General features: G+C 57.5%; 2 protein-coding genes across 2 annotated transcripts; one reads left to right on the forward strand and one right to left on the reverse strand.

The window, feature by feature from the left end:
- Nucleotides 1-120: 120 nt before the first annotated feature.
- Nucleotides 121-5,606, reverse strand: TGME49_316670 (Toxoplasma gondii family D protein). The gene has a single exon (XM_002364790.2). The coding sequence runs from the start codon at nucleotides 2,948-2,950 to the stop codon at nucleotides 1,016-1,018; it is 1,935 nt and encodes a 644-aa protein (XP_002364831.1). The 5' UTR covers nucleotides 2,951-5,606; the 3' UTR covers nucleotides 121-1,015.
- Nucleotides 3,443-20,063, forward strand: TGME49_316680 (RNA pseudouridine synthase superfamily protein). Its single transcript, XM_002364791.2, has 2 exons — nucleotides 3,443-16,056; nucleotides 16,897-20,063. The coding sequence occupies exons 1-2, from the start codon at nucleotides 10,078-10,080 to the stop codon at nucleotides 19,258-19,260; spliced, it is 8,343 nt and encodes a 2,780-aa protein (XP_002364832.1). The 5' UTR covers nucleotides 3,443-10,077; the 3' UTR covers nucleotides 19,261-20,063.
- Nucleotides 20,064-20,889: the final 826 nt, after the last annotated feature.

The following is a 20,889-nucleotide window of genomic DNA, read 5'->3' on the forward strand; positions in this document are numbered from 1 at the left end:
CAATTTGTTGCACCAGGAAAGATTTCTTTCCCGTTGAATCGCGGGTGCCAGGTCACTTTTGAGACGCCTGGGTGTAGACCAAACAGTGTGTTTTCGTGTTCAGGTCGACTCTTGACATTTCCCGTTACGAACAGCTCCTCTTGAAGATACTCCGCAGCTCAGGAGAGTCGTGGTGTTATCCACAGATATATATGAGTATCAGTTGAGGAATCAGACAATAGCGGTATCGAACCTTCGTATCGATTACCGCATCGTACTGCTCACCAGACCTATTCGTTTACACGCACAATTGTGGATTCGATACTCTATTTTTCTGCTTCACGAAAGAATCTACCGCCGACTTTTACGAGGGTGTTTGTTACTGGTTGCAGACAGTTGGACAGCAGCAGCGGGGTTCGAACAAAAGAGACCTTGGAGACATGTGGTGTGAAGTTCGACGCGGTACGTGCACTGCCGACCACATTTGGGCAAGTCAGAAGCGCACACGTTGCACAGGCCACTGTTTCGTTTTCCTGTAGACACCCGACATGTTCCTTTTTCTGGTGGCACGTAACCCTCAGGTGTTTTCATGTGGCACACGCGAAGCGGCCTAGGTACACATTTGCACGCAGACTGACTTTTCTGTTGGTCGACACACGTTTACTCATGCGTATCTGCATCTCGACCAACAAAAACTATGGAGAATGGTGCAGTGGTTTCTTTGTGCCCCGGGTATCTACACGCACACCATTGCCCCGCTGTTTCCGCTTTGCCCTACTGGAAGAATTACCACAACACAGAAAAGACTCCTGTCTGTCTCCGTGTCTGTGGACTCCACGCTGCGGTACGTCGGGTTGAGCGTTCTCACCGTTGTTTCGCTCAGTTCAACCCTGTATTACTTTACTCAGTTCATTCGTATTTGGTCTGATACTATGTTTGTTCCTGGGAAGATTCCTTCCGATCCTTCCGAACGTGAGTGTAGATCACTGCAAAGAAGGCAGTACACATTCAGCGCGCGGTCTTCAAGACCATGCGTTTAGTACATGAAGGAACCTTTTTTCGAGGCCACCACGGGAGTCGCGGGCGCCTTGTCTGCCACGATGGCAGGAGGCGGAAGAGGGGCTTCGTGAACGACGACGGGATGTTCCACGACGAGGGGAACGGCGTCGTCTTTCTTGGGTTTCGAGTTCTTGGGCTCACGCACCTTCTCGGGCGTGACTTTGATTTTCGCGGCGCACGGCTTGCAGACAGTCTCGATCTTTGTTTCGTAGCAGGGGTACGCCTGCTTGGTCAAAACGTCATTGTAGCACGTTTTGGGTTCCGTGTACGTTTCGACTCCACACTTGCTTTCGTACTTTGTTTCCGTGCACGCGTACGGCTGCTCGACCTCGACTTGTTTGTAGCACGTCTCGTCGACCTGGACTTCGACCTTCTCGCAGTGTTGCTTTGTGCAGTCGTAGGCGACTTCCACTGGGACCTTTTCCGTGCAAGTCTTTGTTTCTCTGTGGCACTGGCGCTGCTTGGTCGTCTTCGTGCAAGGGTACTGCTCCTCGACTTTGACGGTCTTGTAGCATGTGTCTTGGAACGGGACGGCCTGGTCCTTGCACTGCATCTTCATTTCCGTCGTCGGGCACGAGTACGGGACTTGCACAGCCACTTGTTTCTCGCAAGTGGCGGCGACTTCCACGGCAACTTGTTCGCACTGCTCCTTCATTTCCATCACTGGCGGGCAGGGGTACGCCTCTTGGAAAGGCACCTCCTTCGTGCAGGTGGCGGGAACCTGGACGGCGACGTCCTTGCACTCCTCTTTGTATTCGACCTTGATGCACTCGTAGGCCTCCTTTACCTCGACTGTTTCGAAGCACGTGTCGTTCACTTCCACCTCTTGGTCGGTGCACTCTTCCTGTTGCTCCTTCTTTTCGCACTCGTACTCCTGGACGGCGTCCACTTCTCGGTAGCACGTTTTGCTGACCTGGACAGGCACTGTTTGGCAGTTCGTCGCCTGGGCTTCCCCGTCTTTTTTGTTCAGCCGACGCATCTTGCATTTCTGGTCCTTGCAGGGCACCTCGACGACGCATTCGGTCTTGTACTCGGTTTCCGTGCACTCGTACGCCTGCTTCTCTTTCACGTTCCGCGTGCAGACGGCCGGAACCTTGACGTTCACTTTCTTGCACTTCTGCTTGACCTCCGTCTTCTTGCACTTGTAGGACTTCTCCTTCGGCACCATGCGGTGGCACTTTCCCTTCACCTCAATCGGCACCTGAGCGCAACTCTTCTCCATCTGCGTCTTGGAGCACGCGTAGTCCTGGGTTTTCATGACGGTCTTGAAGCAGGTGCTCTGTGCCGCCGCGGACTGCACAGCCACTTTCTTGCACTGCTGCTTGTACTCCGTCTTTGTGCACGCGTACGGAACCGTTTGCAGCTCTTCTTTGTGGCAAGTTTTGTCCACGGTCACGGCCACCTCTGCACAGACCTGTTCCATCTTGGTTTTTTCGCATGTGTACGCTTGTTGCTGGTCCACCGACCGCGTGCACGTGTCAGGCACGTCGACGGGCACCATCGAGCACGTTTCTTTGCCCTCGCACGGAAACTCACGCTGCTGTTTCTCAGTTTTGTAGCAAGTCTCCACCACATCGCGACACTGTTTTTCAGTCTTGGTTTTGGGGCAGCTGTACGCCTGCTTTTCCTTCACCTTCTTGAAGCACGTGCTGGGCACGCCCACGGCCACGTTCCGGCATACTTCCTTCTCCTGGACCACAGGGCACGAGTAGGCCTCTTTTGTTGTCACATCTTTGAAACACGTACTTTGGACCTTCTTTTCAACCTGTTCACACACTTCCTGCTCGACATGCACAACCTCGCCTTTCTTTGCGTCCGCGAAGAAAATCGAACGGCTGCCGCTCACGCACACCCCAGCGGCTAGAAAAGCCAAAAACGCGACTCTTCTCGGACTCCGCCGTGCAGAAGCCATAGTGGGTGTTCTCTTTTTCACAAGTTCTACCTGAAAATGAAACCTGCTTCTGTAAAAGTTCGCAAATACAGACAGAGCAAGCGGAAGACCGAGCGCGCGTCGTGTGAGCGCCCCTTGGCACGGCACAACCCACTCAAGAGAATGAGAAAGAAAAAGACACTATGACAAGAAACGAAAAACAAAGAATACCTGCGACTGTGAGGTGCGAAGCGGAAAAAACGGGACAAACCATCTGTTTTCCTGTCTTCCACAGCTTTCGGAAACAAGGAACAAAGTTCTGACTGAGTGCAAATTCCGATCGGTCCATATTCTCGGCAGCTCTTTATCATCTCAGTGACCTATTCACCACACAAAAAAAGTGACGCAGCGCCCTGACACGGTTGTGTGAACGAACGTTCGTTCCTGAGCAAGATACAACGACTTTCAAAAAGGATAGGCAGAACGGCATGGGAACTTTTGTTCTAGACAGGGCAGCTCTCGCGCATACACCCCCCCCTTGATCGTGTTCTAGGTATCCATGGTTCCGTGATTCAGTCGTTCTCTCAGAGACAATTACTCCCAGAGCGATGGTACTGATCATACTGGCATCTAAGTCGTCGTTTTATCGTGATCTTACTATGGGTGATAACAGAATTTTTCGACAAATAATCCTGTCTCACAGAGAGAGGTACTTCTACGTGGATGGTGCTGATCACACTAGTGTCCAGATGGTCGTCTTCTCTCGCTGTTCAAACTGTTGTTCTCCGCTCTCGAACTGATGTACACAGCAATTCTGAGCGTTTGTCGCGAAGTTGTATCCGTCCGGAACCACGTCTACACAAGATTAGTTTACAGAGGATATCAACGATGGCGGGTCCCTTTCGTAGAGGAGTAAGCAAGAATAACGCTGGCAGAAACGTTGAGGAGAGAACTCGCATATATACGGTTACTTAGAAAACACCTGAAACCGCAGGTGTTCAGCAATCAAACGCACTCCTCAGTTTAAGTTAAGGAGTCCTTTGTTTACAGATGTGTGGTGATACTTTACACCTATTCCATATGTATAATACTCTTTTACTAACACGTACAGCATCTTCACTATGATTAAGGTGAGCCTTTTCCGTGGAGGCGCACAATTTGACTCGGCGTAACCATCAGGCAGTTGTGCCAAGGGCTTTGCGACACATGCAGACAGCTTTTTTGACACACGGGATGAGGCTCTGATCTGATGTCCTAATATCTTCTGCGCCGAGTTCAGTAAAGTGGATGTAGAAGATGAACAACTCACTGAATAAGCTCGCGACAAACCTAACGAATATGGATGGCAGTGGGCGAAGAAAGCTTTACGAACTCTGTTCACAACGTGGTAAATTTAGAGCAGGGCTCGCGATGTCGCTCTCGACTTACTGCTGCGCCCACACCTACCTGTCTATGAAAAAGCATCAAACATGGTTTGGTTACCTTGACATCCATAAATGGATTAATGCTTAGGTATGTCTTGTTTCCGGTCATTTTTGATTCGGTCAGTGCACGCGAACTGTCGATGCAGGGGCAGGTCTGCTTACTCTCCTCTGAGACAACTCACCTCCTTCAAGAGAGTGGCAAGCAGTGGAGGGCTGCCGAGCAACACTCGGGCGCCCGAGAGAATATGAAATGACCCCAAAAGAAAGGGTAGTGACTCTTCTGTGGTCCATTCGAGCAGCTCGCGTCCTTACGTGCATGTAAGCCTGCCTGTGACTACTCACTCGCATAGATGTAAAAACACACATACATACATGGTTATGGTAGCTCGTTCGGCGACGACATAAACGTGGCCTTCTTGAGCAAAAAAACACGTAGCGGATTCTAGAAAATGAATTGCCTTTGGGCACAGGAAGGCCGCGCATTAAGTCGTGGGTCGGTTTGAATGTGACGAGTGTGTTACCGGTGGGAATGAAACAAGGCGAAAAAAGGAGGTGCCAAGTTCTCTCCAGAAACATCAGTTGAAACCCACGCGAAGACTGATGCAGGCCTCATCTGTTTAGGGCAGCAGTCACTTTCCCGTTTGTGTTCCGTGCTCACGAACAGCCGATGGAGTCGGTTAAGCCTCCGTGGTCAAACAGACCCATGTCGCTGTTGGTCTTCCAGTTCGAAGCGTTGTGGAAACATATGGAGCAGAGTACGGTTTTTGAACCAATATGGCGAGTCTAAGAAGAAAGCCTGCAAGCATCGCAGGAAGTGGAAGTGACTTAGACTCAAGACTGTGTTCTGGTGTACGTACACTGGGCGCGGTGAGCGTGCATGGGTCAGCGGCACACGCGCTCGCCTATTCCGCTCTCTAATGACTCTGTGCTTTTTCACACTGGCTTTGAGCAAAATTCGAGCGAGACAGTTGAACTTTGGCGGCTTTACGCATTTGCAAGATTTCCGCCTTCCCGCTTCCTTGCCCTGCTTCTTGTCTCGCTCACATCGCGGACCACTTTGCCGCTTTCTGGTGTTTCCCGTCACCAGGCGTTTCAGGTTCCCCATCTCCGCAGTGCTCTCGAGAGTGTTGCCCGGCAGTCCACCGCCCGTCGTCCATCGTCTCTTGACTGGTAAGCGGCGTTCAAGTCTGAGCTCTAAAGCATAAAGCGCATAATTGCAGGTCCGAAGACGCGTTCGACCAAAAGTATGGAATAGACGTTTGCGAGAAAAGCGAAAGGTTGACCACATGTGTCCCGCGTCTCAGACCTCCCTCAGGCGGATCGCTCTTCTACGCGCGCTCCTCGTCGCAGGAATACCGGCGAGGTGACAGTTTGCGCGAGGCACTGCTGTCATCCTCAAACAGGGCTGTGATCGTATCGCGCCGACGATTTTTCTGGAACTGGGGAAATCAAGGAAGACGCTCGAAACTCGTGACTCGCATGTGCGGCCACCACGCTCGGCTCCTCGGGATGCCTGGCTCAGAAAAGACGAAGAACGCGGCAAGCTGTTGTATCGTCCTTTTCGTCGAGATCTCTACAGGCACTCTGTGCCCGCGCCGTCCATTTCTCCCGGACTCTCTGCTCTCAACGCGTCGACTCTGAGACTTTTTTCACATCTCAAAAGCTTCAAGAGCTTCGACTGGTGTCTTTCGCTTCTTCGCCCCTCCACGTGTTTCCCTTTCTGCGAAATCCTCCCCAACGAGAGCGGCCGAATCCGAAAAGAACGCGCGAGGGAGGCGGCTGCTGGACCTGTCTTTCTCCTAGTTGACTATTCTTTTCTCGAGAAACGTGCGTTTTCTCCGTCTTTTCGCTCGCGTCGTTTCAGATTCTCTTTTCCCCGTCTTTCAGTCACCCGTCGTCGTCCTCACTCCCCAACGAATCTCTGTCTCCTCATGACCGCCCGCGCTGCTCTCGATCGTAAAGGCAAGCTGCGCTCTGTTTTTTTCCAGAAACAACCTTTCGTCTTTCCCTTGCGATTCACATCTTGAAATCAGTCCCTCAAAGTACCGGGTCTTTCGTCTTTTCCACCGCTCTCTCCCACTCGCCTATGCGCCGTCGTTTCAAGAAGAGGGGAAGCCACGCGCCCTCGTCTTGTCGCCATTCCCCGATATGTTTTCACTTTGCCCGTTGATCCATTGGCTGTCCTGCTTTCCGTGGCGTTTGGAGTTTCTTCTTCTGCGTCCCCCGTCTTTTTCAGCTTCTTCGCGTTTTCCCAGACTGGCGCCCTCGTACCGCTTTTTCCGCCTCGCCCGCTTCTCTCGGTGTCAGTCGTGGATTGCTTGTCGTTTGTTTGAGTCGAACAAAAGGCATTTTTCGTTTGCTTCACCTCCGCCTTTTTCTCGAAAGGAATTCACTTGAATCTTGTCAGAGTCAACAGCGTTACGCGGCAAAGACACCACGCCCCGAGAATTTTCACCCAAGACGCTTTCCAAGTTGTTGTTCGTCCCAAGCGTCACGCCTGTCCCCTAGTGTCTTCGGAACAAGGAACGGCATGGCTTCTTTTCTAAGCAAGACAGAAAATCCTGTTCTTTCTCCTTCTTCTTCGTCAGCTGACAACCAGAAAAACTCAGACAGAAACACGGAGAACGCTCTCTTATCTGTCGCGCCCCCTGGGCTGACTGCCATCTCGCGCTTGACTTGCTTTTTCTCCGTCGTTTTCCGCTGCGTCCGAATTTTTCGGTGTCTCCCTTCGATGCGTACGTGAAAGGCAGCCCCGTTTTTGCTCTCCGCAGAGCCTGCAAGCGGTGCGCCGTGTCCAACGGGAAGTGGAAAGACACTTCTCGTCCCCGGATTTGTGTTTTTCTCGTTTGTCCCTCGTTTCAGGAGTTCTTCTCGTGACTTGCCGTCGTGCCTTGGCGTTTCGCCGGCCTCGATAACTCTGTTGCCTGCCTCAAGGGAACTGTTTGGGGAAGAGATAAGTCCAGGTTTTCTCCTCTTCTCCAGAGTCCGCACTCTAAAATGGGAAAACGTTTTTGATAGTCTTAGATCAGTCCTCGTCTATGCTGTTGCTCGATCAGACACCAGCGCTGTTTTCCACTGCCTGGGACTCGTGCCTCGACATTCATTTTCCGTCTCTTTTCCCTCTTGTCTTTTCCAAAGCAACTGGTTTGTCTCCGAGTGTAGACCTACAGACGTTTAGTCTTTGCGTTTTTTGTCTTGGCGGTCTGCTGCTCCAACGCGGATTTGCAGTGTATGTACACCTGAGAAGGTCCCTGTGTCTTGTCTCCGTGCTTCGCCGGAAATCTTTCCCGTCGTGCCTCTGTTTTTCGCGAGGCGAGGAACACCTTCGGCTTTTTTCGGTCTTTGCAAAACGACGTTTCTTCAGCCGTTGTCGTCTTTGTCTTTTTCGTCACATCTTCGCAGATTTCGCGTGTCCCGGATTTTCTCTCGCATGGGGTGCCCCCCTCCGTGCTGTTGGCAGGTTCTTTCCCGGTGTGATTGATATTTCCTTCCTGTGGATTGTCGACCGTGTGTCGGTCTCAGAAACAAGCCAAAGAATCGCAGAGATCGGTTCCTCCTCTAGCTGGATGGTTTCGTCTTTTTTCCTCGTCTCCTCTTCTGGTTTTTCCTTCTCCTTTCTCCTGTCGCCCGCCTCTCGTGCTCGTTGTTTTGTAGCATCTTTGCGCTTGAAGTCATTGAGATGTCGACGAGCCTCCCGTGCCACTCACAAACAGAAATGAGGTGCGCCTGTATTTGAGAGAACATGGCGTCAGCTGTGGAGCCGTTCCTCAGGTGTCGTGACACCCCAAGGTCCCGCTTTTCCTCCTCGTTTCAGGTATCTCTTGCATGAATGTTGTAATTCGGGTGTCGCTTTCCTGGCCACATCGTGCTCGCTTGTTCTTTGCAGCTTCCCAGTTTGCATTGGTTCCGTCGTCTTCCCTGCTCGCGAAACAGAAACTTGTCTTTTTCATGGAGAAGAGAACCAGCGATGAGTAAAGGGCCAGGTTTCGATCTCTCGCCCTAGACCTCGGCGCTCGTCTTTTTTCCTCGGAGGGGGATCGTTTCGCTGAGTCCTGTGCCCTCTTCGCCTCTTCTCTCCTCCTGTGTCTTCTTCCCCTCTGTTCTGCTTTCTCTTCTTCCCCGTCTCCTGTCTCCTCGTCCCTGTCTCATTTCTCCTTTTCCTCGTCGTCCGCGTTTTTCTGTCGGCGAGCTTCTTCCCTCGTCTGCGCTGGTCGCACTTTTTGTGGCGGACCTCCAGTGTCCTTTTGTTTTCACGTTCCTCCGTCCTGACTGCTCTTTCTGCCTCGCTTTCTCGTCTCTCGCGACAGCGGGGGAGAGACGGAAAGAAGAAGAGAGGGCGACACCGAGGGGCTTCGTGGAAGAAGATGAGGCCTATGACGACAGAGACCCGCCGAAACGCAAAGGCGCAGGAGAGACGTTGGGCAGCGAAACGAGGGAGAGACAGGAAATGAGAGTAGAGGACAGAAAGAGAGAATAGAGGAAGGAGAGTAGAAGAAGAAGAGAGGAAGCAAGACGAGAAGGAATAGTGGAGGAAAGGACACAGAAAAGGCGAGACGGATTTTTGCATCTGGAATCCATGCCTGGGTGTGAGACTCGAGTGTCTCCGAGGAAGAAAGGAGAGACGAGCTGCAGTGGTGGGAAGAGGATTTCTCGATTCTTCAGACCTGGCTTCTCGAAAGTCTTCTCTTGGCTTCTGTTCGACTTCGTTTTCTCGTATTCTTGTTCTCTTTTCTTTCTCCTGCTCCCCCGCGGCTCCCGCTGTCTCGACGACCCCGAGTCCGGTCGCCGTCTTCTCACCAACATGGGACGGTGGGTCGAGAAACCACTGTTTGTTTTTCGCTGTTTTTCGCATCTTTCTTCTTCGCTAGGAGATCCCCAGCGGTATCCTCTTCCGCTGTTTCTGCCACTTCCTTAGTGGACTCCGCAACATTTCTCTTCTTTCCTTTCTCGTGCCCCTCGTTTCCCTCTTCGGTCTTCTCTCTGCTCTCCTCATCTCCTCGGCCTCCTGTTTTTTCCTCTCTTCTTTGTCACTTTTTGATTGTGAGACGAGACGCCGCGCGCCTGCTGCCGTTTCGGAGGAGACTCGACGAGTATTTTCCAGTTTTTTCCTCTCGTGTGTGTTTTTTTGGCGCCCGCTGTCGGTTCTGCTGCGGCTGCACGCGCGAAGCAGCTCCGACTGAGTGCAGCACTGGGGAGTCACTCGCAAGGGCAAGTTGTTTAGCGGTCTAGACACTCCGCTTGTCTGCTGGTGTGCCTCGTTGGCGAAATTGTGAATGTTTCGACTCTTTCGCATGTTTCTCTTGTCTCTCGGCTTCCGTCTTGTCCCCTGCTGGGATTCGCGAGTCAGGAAATCTTTCTTCGTCAGCTGTGGAGCGCACAGAACACCTTGCAGAGTCGAAATCTCAGGGAGATCGGTGCAGAACGGTATTTTTGTGTGAGCCAGGAACAGGGGAAGGGCGAGGCCCCAAACCAAGTTCTGCATCCGTCAAAATCCGTACGACTTCGCCATAGATTGTCTCCTCCCACCGCGCGGTCTCTTTTGAGGGAAAACGCAGGCAGAGATCTGCGTTCGCGTAAACCCCCGCGGGTGTCTCGAACGCAGGTCGAGAGACTGATCCAAGCGTTCTCTGTTTCCCCTCTCTCTTTTGTTCGTTTCTGGATTCCGTCGCAGCTTTCCTCGACCGTGGCGTCACCGAGAGCGCGCGAACCGGCGTCAACGGCGTGTGTTTGCGTTTTTCTTGAAAGATGTTCGTCCGCGGCTCTCGACAGTGCACCTCGTCCTGTGCGTCCCTGCCGGCTTTCTCTGAAGACCGCAGAGAGGCCGAAGGCTCCTGGAGTCGAAATCCACCTCGGGACTGCTTCCGCGACGACGAGGCCGAAGCCAAGCGAAGCCGAGAGCTCGGGAGAGACAGAGATCTTGACAGAGAGCGGGATCTCGAGAGAGAAGTCTTCACGGGTGTGCCGGGACGACAGGGCGTGCCGTTGCCGGACCCTCTTCGCGAAGTGTCTTCGTCGTTTTTATCTCCTCCTGCGAAGCCTGTCTTCCCGCCTCGCTCCTCCTCTTCGCCGACGTCTTCCTGTGGACGCGCCGCATTCCACGGAGGCCTGCAAGAGGGCGAAAGAACTCACCTTGAAGAAAGATCTCAACTGGAAGAACGACCTCACCTGGAGCGGCAGGGAGTGTGTGGGCGAGAAGAGACGAGTCGGGAGAGGGAGGTGCATGCAAGGTATTCGAATTCGTTTCGTGGGGAGGAGCGCGCGCCGGTGTTCGCAGACCGCCTGGCAGATGGCGAGATGGAGGCAGGGTGCGTGCGAGACAGACGGTTTCTCCCGGAGAGAGACCCGCGAGGCGTCTACTGCGGAGGCGGGGAGCCTCACGAAAGGCTGTTCGCGTCGGAGTGCGGCGACCGGCGGGCCGAGGCGGTAGACGCAAGTGGCGAACAGAAAGAGCGACGGGAGCTCCTCGCCTTCGCCCCCTTCTCTCATCCGTATCCTGCGCAGTTCATGCGCGAAGGCGAGGGCCGCGCCGGGGTGTACGTCCACTCCGAGAGGGAGTTCAAGGGCGAGGACACCATGGAGTCCCGGAAGGGACGGGAGCATCTGCATGCGTTCCACGCACCCCGCGAGGCCTTCCCGGAGACCGAGGGAGGACGCAGAGACAGCGGCGAGTTCGCGCCTTTCCTCGGGGCGAAGGGCTTCGAGGACGAGGCGGACAGGAATCGGCCGTTCAAACGCGGCTTCTTCGTGGGGGGACCCGAGCGTGAAGACGCTCCGTTCCCCGGCCACCCGTACCCCCCCAGGCACTTTGAGCCGCAGCGCGAGACGCGAGGCGACGCGCGTGCGTCGCCGCCGTCTTCTCCCTTTCTCCCGCCTTTCCGTAGAGCCGAGGAGCCGCCGCCGTTGGGCGCGCCGGTCTTCCCGCTGCGTCAAGGCGAAGAAAGAAAGCCGCACAGCGTAGACGTCTGGCGCAGCGAGGGCGCCGAAGACACAGGAGACACCGCGCCCCCTGGGCGCCCGGATCCTCGCGCAGGTTCCGACCCTCGCGGCCTGCCGCTCCCCTCGTCATACTTTTTCTCGCACGGGAACCTGGTGCATGCAGAGGGCGATGGGAAGCTGCGTGAAGACTGGCGCGAGGCAGAGGTGCGCGGCGCGGCTTCTCACGCAGAGGGCCGCCCCGAGCAGCGTTTTCCTTTCCCCTCGGAGGCGGGGGCCGCCTTCAGTGGGGACGGCCATGCCCCCCACCTGTCTCCGCCGCCCCAGAGGGGGGGCGCGCGCGTCTGCGAGTCTTCATTCTACCCGCCGCCAGGACCTTTGCCATTCTTCGACGGCCCTTACCCTCCGCGGGCCGCGTACCAGGGCATGGACGTGGGGGTGTACAGACAGCGCGAGGGGAGCGAGGGGGAAGCGCCGCGTGACTACCGCATGCAGGTCCCCTTCCACCGGTCAGGCGCAGAGGAGCCCGAGGGCGACCGGCAGTTTTTTCTGTCTCCGGGCTTCAGCGCGTGGAGCGGGGAGGGCGACAAGCGTGAAGACGGCCGTGAGGGCCCAGAGAGAGAAAGAGAAGAGACAGGGTTTCCCCACCAACGGCCTGTGCCGGAGAGCGAACGCTTCGTCGCGCGCTTCTCCTCTCACACTCTGGAGGGGACGGGGCCTGTCTCTTTCCTCGTCGACACGGCCCCGGCCTCTCCCACCCTCCCGCCGGCCTTCGGCTGCGCCTCGAGAGACCCGCGGTTTCAGGCCTCGCCGCTCCTGCAGCCGCCGCTGCGGGGACCTGATTTGGGTGCTGCGCCCGAGCTCGAGAAACCGGCAAGTCGGGAGGCGTTGCAGCCCAACTTCTTCCACGAGCGCGACGGAAAAGGCGCATTTCTCGAGCGTGGACTCCAGGGGCTCAGCTACACGCCTGGGGGAGCGCAGTGCGAGCTCGAGGAAAACAAGGGAAGTGCGCCGCGGGAGAGCCTCGACTGTGGGCCGAAGGGCGCGAGTTTCCAGGGTGAGGGGCCCGCGCCTGAAAGCCCTGTGGGGTTCAACGGCCCTTTCCAGCCCCTCCACGTGAAGGCTCAGACCATGCCGGCTCGGCCATGCCTCGGCCACCCCACCACCTGCAGCTCTCCAGGGACGCGTCAGGGGGAGAGTTGTACGAGCGTCGAGGACAGCGCGTTCTTTTCAACTGCTTCCACGTATCCCAAGACGGAGGCGGAAGGCGAGGGCGCCGCGCGAGCCGCCTCGACAGGGAGCGCAGTGTCTCTGGGCGACAGCTGCGGGTCTCCGGAGGCATGCGCCGCCGACAGAGACGCAGTCGTCACGCTCCCCGGAGCAACCAGTGGGTACCCTTCGCCGGGCCTCCACGTCGCGGGCGCGGAACGCGGGGGGTTGCGTGAGCCTGACGGACCTGGAAAGAACGAGGAGAGACACCTGGAGAGCGAGCGGGAGCGCGAGTATCGCCTGCAGCGGGAGAGGGAGGAGCGGGACCTGATGCTCAGGCAGTGCTTCTTCTCCGAGCCTTCCTCGCCTCTGGATCGGCAGAGAAACGCGTGCTCTTCTTCGGCCTTCCCCCCCTCGTTCCCCGCCCACCCCTCCGCCTTCCCCGCCTCGTTCGTAGGGTTGAACTGCGCGGCGCCGTCGGTCAAGGGCGACGGACGTGGACCGCTCTGCCATCGGCCCGCAGGCGGACCTGGGAGTCTCCTGAGTCGCGAGCCGGAGCCGGGAGAACGCGATCGGTTCCGCGAGCAAGGCTCCACGACGGGGCTCCTGCCCCTGCCCTACGCATCTCCCGCGCGCCAGACCTCGCCCGGCGGTGGCGCGCATGCGACGCGTGGCTGTCTGGGCCCAGGGGGCTTTCCAGGTGCGCCGTTCCTCGGGCGTCTTGGGCTCGAGAGCGGCCGAGACGAAGAACGCGGAAAAGGCGAGGGACGCAGAAGCCCCTCATCGCTCCTCGGCTCTCGTCCTGATCAGGCCGCGCCTTTTCTGCGACTCTTCGAAGAGTCCGATCGCGGGCGCCCCGAGGAAGAAGGCCTGAAGGGGGAGGAGTGGCGCCGCAGGGCCGTGGGATCTCTGGACCGTGGAGACGCGGCCCCGGAGGCGCCTCCGGGCGACACTCAACGTCCCGAGAAGCGAGAGCCAGTCCGAGAAGGGGACGATGGACAAAAAGGAGACAGAGACGGCCGAGAAGAGGAGGTGAGGGGCCCTGGGCCGTGGCAGACGACGCCCCGTCCTCTCGAGGCGAGTCTCCAGTGGGAGGGGGCGTCTCCGACGGCGGAGGGCGACAGGGCGGGCCTTGTGGGGCCTCACAAGGAGACAGTGCGGACGCCGTCGCCAAGCGGACCCGTTTCGCCCTTTGCGGGGGTGTCTGCGGACGCCGGAGCGAAGCAGACGAGCGAGCGGAGACAGGGCCGCCCGACCGTGGAAGATCTGCGTCTGCGTTCTCGTATCGCGGACCCGGAAACGGCTCGGACCGAGGAGGGCGGCGCGTCGTGGCGCAGCTCTGAAAGAGGCAGCGGGAGGAGACAGCAGAGCCTGCAAGGCCCTGAAGAGAAGGACGAGAAGCTGGCGGAGACGGGACTCGGACAGACCCTGAATGCGCGCGGAAGTTCGCAAGTCCCCGGAAAGGATCGAGGAGACAGCAGCATGTCGGTTTCGGGAGTCGGAGAACCTGAGGAGCGCCAGTCGTCCTCTGGGGAGCACAGGTCTGCGGAGAAGCGCTGCCAGAAGGAGGCGCGTGAGGAAGAAGGCACTTTACTGAAGGCTTCTTCGGGTGTGGTGCAGAGTTCGGAGGAGCCGCTGATCGCGGGCAAGCCCAGTTTGCCTGTCGCCTTCTCCTTCTCTTCTCGGCAGAAGGAACCTTTCTCAATCATCACCTCCATCGCTGCCATGGCCTCGCCGCTGCCGCCACCGCCCGGCGCGACCTCTACCTTCGTCAACAACGCTCGAGCCTGGGGGATGCTCTCAGGCGTCTCTCCAGGCCCAGACGCAGGAGTTTCTGGGCGCGGACCCTCCTCGGGGACGCCGCGCTTCGTCGCTTCCTCGTCCTCGGCAGGAGGCGGCAAGCGCGAGGCCGTGGGGAGGAGCTTCGTCGCGGCTCCCGCTTCAGAGACGACCGAAATGGGCGAGTCTGGGGCTTCTCAACGCTCTGGGAAGACCCCAAATCGCTCTGTATCCTCCTCACGTGAAGCTAGTGGAGGACGCAACCGAGGACGAAGTGCGACAGCCACAAGCGCACCCGCCTCTTCGAGTTCCAGTTCTCCTAGTTGTTCGTCTTCCTCCTCTGCCGCTTTTCCCTTGCCTTCATCTTCGCCCCCTACCTCAACAACTTCTTCTTCCTCTCCCACTACCTCAGCTTCCTCTTCTTCTCCCTCGTCCTCGTCCTGTTCTTCTCCCTCTTCGTCTTCTTCCTCCTCTTCGTCTCCCTCTCCATCTTCCTCTTCTACCTCTTCTTCCTCTACTTCATCTTTTTCTGTGCCTGGAGGAGAGACAGCAGCGACTACCTTGGGCTCCTTTTTCGCGTCTCCTGCGCCGAAAAAGCCGGCAGTGCGCGAGAGTCGCGGAGCGGCGCTGCGGTCGGCTCTGGGCGGGACCGGCCCCAGTGCCTCTGGGGGAACTGGCCCCACAGGGGCCTCAGGCCCTGCGGGGCCCTCTGCGGGAGCGGAGGGCGAAGGGGAGGAGACACCTGTCTCCTCGTCTGCAGAGCGTTGGCGAGTTTTCAGCTACGCGGAGGTCTGCAGCCGCGGCAGCAGCGGTGGCGCGCGCGGCGCTGGGGGACGGGGCGCCGCGCATGCAGGCAGCGGATTTTCTCGGAGCTCGCCAGGCCCTGATATCGGGCGCCCGCGGCGCGAGGACGAGGCCGCCGGGAGGGGCGGCACAGCCGGGCCTGGGGCCCAGGAGAAACCGGGGACCGAGGGCGGTGTCTCTCGCGCCTCTTCGTTGTTGGGCGCGTCGGGCGCGCGTCAGGGGCGCGAGCCGGATAAGACCAGAGACAAGGCCCTCGAGACCCGTGACAAGACTGTGGGGTCCTCGCGTCCGGGCGGTGCTGTGGCGGGTGAGGAGGAGGTGTCGGAGAAGACTCGCGAGAGTCATGCAGAGGCGGGGGAGAAGGAGAAAGCCGGTGGAACTTTGCGGGGGTCGCGGCCGCCCTTCACGTCGACTTCGACTGGAGCTCGACTGCCGGCGATCAGCAGCAACAGTGCGTCGCTGATAATGGATTTTCCAGCCTCGAATTCGAGTGGGAACAGTTTGTTTTCTCGTATTTCTCAGGCGTCTGCGGCTCCAGGCGCCGGCCGAGAAGTCGCCCCCGGGACCGGAGGCGCGGGGAAAAGTTCGAAGGAGGACGAGAAGGGCGCAAAGGCAGGCTCGGGGGCCTCCGCGGCTTCGGTTGCGAACGGCGAGGCGCCAAACGCATCGAGCAGCGACTGCAGCGACGAGGAAGAAGAGGCGATCACCCTTCTCCCCAAGGAGCTCGTGAGTCCGAAAAAGGAGCCCGACGTTCTCTGGGAAGGCGACGGCCTCACCGTCATCGACAAGCCTCCGGGGTGGCACTGCAGCGATGTGCGCTACGACCCGCAGACCGAATCTCGACAACTCTGCTGCATCGTCAGCTCCTCGCGGCCCGAGCCTCTCGGCTTGTACTGCAGTCTCCGATTCAACTACCCCACAGGAAAGCTGAAGGAATGCAACTTCGGTCTGGGCCACAGACTCGACGTTGACACATCAGGGCCCATCATCATTGCACAAGTACGTGGGCCTCGAGGGTTTCGTAACGGTGCGAAACACTCTGCATGCCAGCTTCAAAGTCATCAGCGGGATACACTCTCGAAATATATATTTATATATTTATATATATATGTATATATGAATATTTATATGTATATGCGTGGTTTGTGTACATTAACAGTTTCGTGTGGGTCGGGCATCTTTCCGGAGTCTGAAAGAGAAGAAAATATTGAGTATTCAGTGAGGCCAGAGATAAAATGACGAAAATGCTGAGAGACAAGACTGATGGCTTTTTCAGGGAAAGAGAGAGAGAGAAAGCAAGATAATGTATTTCAGAGAGAGAAGTGCAGGAGAATTGAGGATCCCCGTTCGTAATTTTAAGGGGAAGCTCACGTGGAAGATTCTCGGGCTGCCAGTGTCCTAGGCTCTATGCCTCCCTCATGTTGGCTGCTTCGGACATGAAGGATATCAGACCGCTCTAGAAAATACGGCAGTGATCCGACAGACATTTGCGTTTCTCCTTTCCGTATGGTTGTTCAACATACGACTGTAAATCTATTAGATTTTTCAGTGTCCGACTTGTTGCTTGAGCCGAGACGAAGCCTCCTTGCCTGGAGCTGAGGGGAAGGGGAGTCATGTGTAGTGTGCATGTTTGGGCGTTGCACTGTACCCGGTGTGAGCAAAGAGCTGCGATATCTGAAAAAGGTGAGTTCGTTTCCTCGTTTCGTTTCCGCGCTTCTCGCGCCTCTCGCGCTTCTCGCGCTTCTCGCTTTTTTGACTTTGATCGTGTCTCGTCGTCGATGGCTGGATGCGCATTCAAGTTCGGCGCCCTTTCTTGTTTTCCCCGTTCCCTATGCTCAGACTTTGGAGGCTTGGCAGTGGATCCGCGACCAGATGCACAAGCGGAACATCAGCAAGGAGTACATTTGTTTGTGTCATGGCACGTTGGCGGAGGGGTTCCACGTGATCGACTCCCCAATCATCACCTCGACAGACGGCCGACGCCTCCAGTCGTACATCCACCACGCAGGGCAGCCTTCGCTGACCGTAGTCAAGCCTCTGGCGCACCTCGAGCATCGCGAGCTGCGGTACCCAGGGTCGACGACGCCCCTGCAATTCACCTTGAACTGGGTAAAGATCCACACCGGGCGGACCCACCAGATTCGCGTGCATCTGCAGAGCCTGCTGGACTCTCGCGGCCGTCCCCACTGTCTGGTCAGCGACGACAAGTACGGAAATGGCCAGCAAGTTGAAGACTTCCAGTGGTGTCGGCGCCTCTTTCTCCACCAGCACAGACTCTCCTTTCGGGACTTGAATGACACGCCCCAGTGCTTCGTCAGTCCTCTCCGCGCCGACCTTCTCAGCGCCCTCCGCCACCTCCGCGTCGTCCGATCCATGCACGACGCCTGGCACCCCCTCAGAGATCACCTGCTTCTCGGGCCTGGACAGGCCCCAGGCAGCTCCTGCCGGACCTCATCGCGAACCGGAGACAACGCAGCGAATCGAGAAGGCCCGCGACAAACGGCGGGCAGGGATGCCGGAAACAAAGATGTCCGAAACAAGGACTCAGGACCTGGAGCCTCAGGAACTGGAGCCCCAGGAGGAGGCGACGGTTCGGGCGCCGGGGCTTCGGGGACTGGAGCCTCTGGTGAGGGGAAGTCTGGAGAGAAGCTGGAGATCCACGTGGTTCTTACAGACGCAGAGCAGCGGGCGTACGACGCAGCGTGTCGAGCCATGCAGCAGCACAACCAAGAGTACAGGCGAAACGCGGCTTCGCGCTGCTGCTTCTCCTCGGGATCGGGCGCTTTGGGCGCGCCCTACGGCGCGTCACTGGTCGGCGGGGCCCTGCCGGTGTCTCCGCTCGCCGGCGGGCCTGGGGGGCTCCTGTTGGGCTCCAACAAGGCAGTCGCGGCTTCTGCGCTCTGCGGCCCGCCGTTGATCAAAGTCGGTGCGGGTCTGAAGAACGTAGGAAACTCGGCACCCCTCGTCCCGCTCCTGCCCCCCATCTCCACGGCGATGCTCGGCGCTGCGGGTGCGGCCTACCATGCGCATCACCCGCTGATGCTGAACCACAAGGGCGTCTTGGGGACTCCAGGGGGCCCGCAGGCGGTCGCCCTCCGGCAGCAGACCCGCGGGGGACCTGGCCTGGCGGCGCTGAATGTTCCGCTAGCGAGTTCAGGCTCGAGCGGGGGTCTCATGACCTCCGGCGCCGCAGGCGAGGAGGGCCGCGACGCCGCGGGAATCTACAGCCGGAGCAACAGTGGGACCCTCGCGCTGTCGGGCGCCTTGGGCTCCGGGTCTCCGGGCGGCGCGGGCTCGCACACCTCGACGCGCGGTTTCGGAGACCCTTCGGGCGGCGACTGCACGCCGGCTTCCGGACGAGAGAGCGCCGCTGCCGCGGGGGCCAGGACGGAGAGGGACGGAGCAGCGCCAGACGGCTCGGGGCTCGACTGGAAAGGCAAGGCCTCGCAGGGGGCCCTGTCGACTTCGAGCAGCAGCGGGGTTGCATCGTCGGGCGAAGCAACGCCTGGAGCCCGATCCGCGTCGTCGCAAAGCAGCCTCTCGAGCTGTTCTAGCGCACAAAACACCTCCCGCTCTTTGCTGGGGACTGGAGGCGCCAGTCGCTTCTTCGGGTCCGCGGCAAATACGCCGCCCTCCGCACGGTCCCTCGCCTTCGCGGGTCGCGTCCTCCCGGGCGCGGGCCCCGGACTGGGCTCTACGACCGCGGTCGGAACGAACCGCGCCCTGCCGGCGGCTCTGGACGCCATGGTGCTGGGCGGGCCAAGGTCGATGGCGAGCGCCCAGGCAGGTGCCTCGAGTGCGGGAAACCCCAAGAGTTCCGCCGGGAGCAAAGACGGTTTTTTCAGAAGCTTGCGAGGAGACAGTTCACGCGAAGGCGAGGCGGGCCACAGGTTGAGCTCCGCGGGGGCGGGAATGAATCGCTCCGGGCCCAGTCCTTCGGACCACCAGCTGTTCTCCTCCCTCGGTCGCACTTCGAGTTCTGGCGCCCGCGGCGACAAGGGCACCTCAGGAGAAACGCCCGAGAAGGGCGACGGAGCCGAAGGGCGCGGAGACGACCAGGGCCCCACAGTTGGGGACACTTCGCCCCCAGGGACTGACAAGGCGGGAGCGAGACCCGCCGCAACCGGCCCGAGGAGACAGCTTTACAAAGAGGTTCTTGTGCGAAGCAACAAGGGAGACGAGTCGGGGGCTCCAACGAGTTGATGCGGAGCTCGGGAACTACGTCGGTTCAGGGATTCAATGTCGGCAGAGGTTAGACGGAAGAAGACGAGGGTCGAACGGGGCGCTACGAGACAGTCGCGGGCAGAAGAGCTTTTGGGAGGTGGCTTTTGTACATCAGACGCCGAGTGCTCGTGTAAACGCTGTGACTGACGAAGCCGGCCTGGGATGATGAAAAGGGTCATGGCAATACGAGGGCGCGCTTGCCTGTGATTTCGAGGGTGAGATCAAGAAGGGCGCAGTTGGCCAGGGAGTAAAGGGACATCTTTTTCCGACTCAGCTGTGGGGAAGAAGGCCAGAGGAAGAAATGTGGATGATGAGGCTGGTGACCAAGATGCAGGCAAACAACGCGGATCTCGTGCAAGCGAGGAAACAAAGTTTAAAGAGGGAGGCAAAGAGGAACACAACGGTTCGCAGTGAAGGGTGGTACGAGAGGACGTGTATGGCATGTGTGTACTGCGGACTTGTGCACTCGGGAATTTGTGGAAAAGGCAGCGTGTCGACTGTGTTAGTAGAGATAATCTTCTGGAAGCTTGAAGACCAAAGGATCGACACCATTGCGTCTTCTGTGTTAAACCCGCATGCGTCTTGACATGACTTTGCGAAACTGGTCGATGTGTGGCATGTGGAGCGTCGAGCTGGGCCGTCACCCCTTGGTTTTGTTGCACGACTTGCAAAACTATCCGAGAAAGCAAAACGTGCAGCGCGAACCCGACCGTGTATGGACGCACTTTGTAAGCGGTTGAAGGGCTACTCACAAAACAAGAAAACAGTTGCCGGGGTTTCACTGCAATCTAGACTCACATTCAGGAGTTGTGTGTTGCCTTGAAGACTCACGCGGTGACACGACATCAGAGTCTGCGCGCATTTGAAGCTCGTAACACTTCATCCCTGGTACATAAATATTTGTACACATACACAATTTCGCATAGACATATTTTCATTTATATGTATATATATGTATGAATACGTATGTGGCCGAATTCGATTTCAACATCCTACCGGTATTGATGGTCGCATGGAAGCTGTAGCCATTAACAATGTTGGTTTAATATACGCATAGAACCCGTCCGGCCGTAAGGTAGTAGCAAATCTGCCAAAAAAAGATGGATCTGGCTCGTAGAATAGCACTAACTCGCTACACTGTGTTAGCTCGAGGCGACAGTACCACAGGGAGATCGTGTACGCGTGTGCGGCGAGAACGCCACACGTTCGGTGGCAAAATACAACGGAAATCTAGAGAGTGGTACTTTTCTTAAACGCGCTTTCCCTCCTCATCGGCTTGCGTCACAGTGAATGAAGAATCAATTTCGTGTTCACACTTCACGTTTTGTAGAATATTACTTCGGCCTCGTCCTTTGTGTGAAAGACACGGGCAATTTACTACAAGGAAGATGTCGTCCTTAAGAAGGCTGTTCTGCGTTTGTTGATTTCTGGTGCCAGAGGGAAACGACTCATTCATCAAGGGAGGCAAATATGACGCTGGTGTCCGTGGATGACAGACGCGTAGACGCGAGAGTGCCTGCCTGAGTCTCATGTGTATGGATCTAAACGTCTCTGGAGAGTTTGCTTCATCTCCGCTCTCGTCAGTTGTCAGCCCGTTAGAAACAAGGT

The sequence above is a fragment of the Toxoplasma gondii genome, chromosome XI (genome assembly GCF_000006565.2).
Source record: "Toxoplasma gondii ME49 chromosome XI, whole genome shotgun sequence".
Taxonomy (NCBI): Eukaryota; Apicomplexa; class Conoidasida; order Eucoccidiorida; family Sarcocystidae; genus Toxoplasma; species Toxoplasma gondii.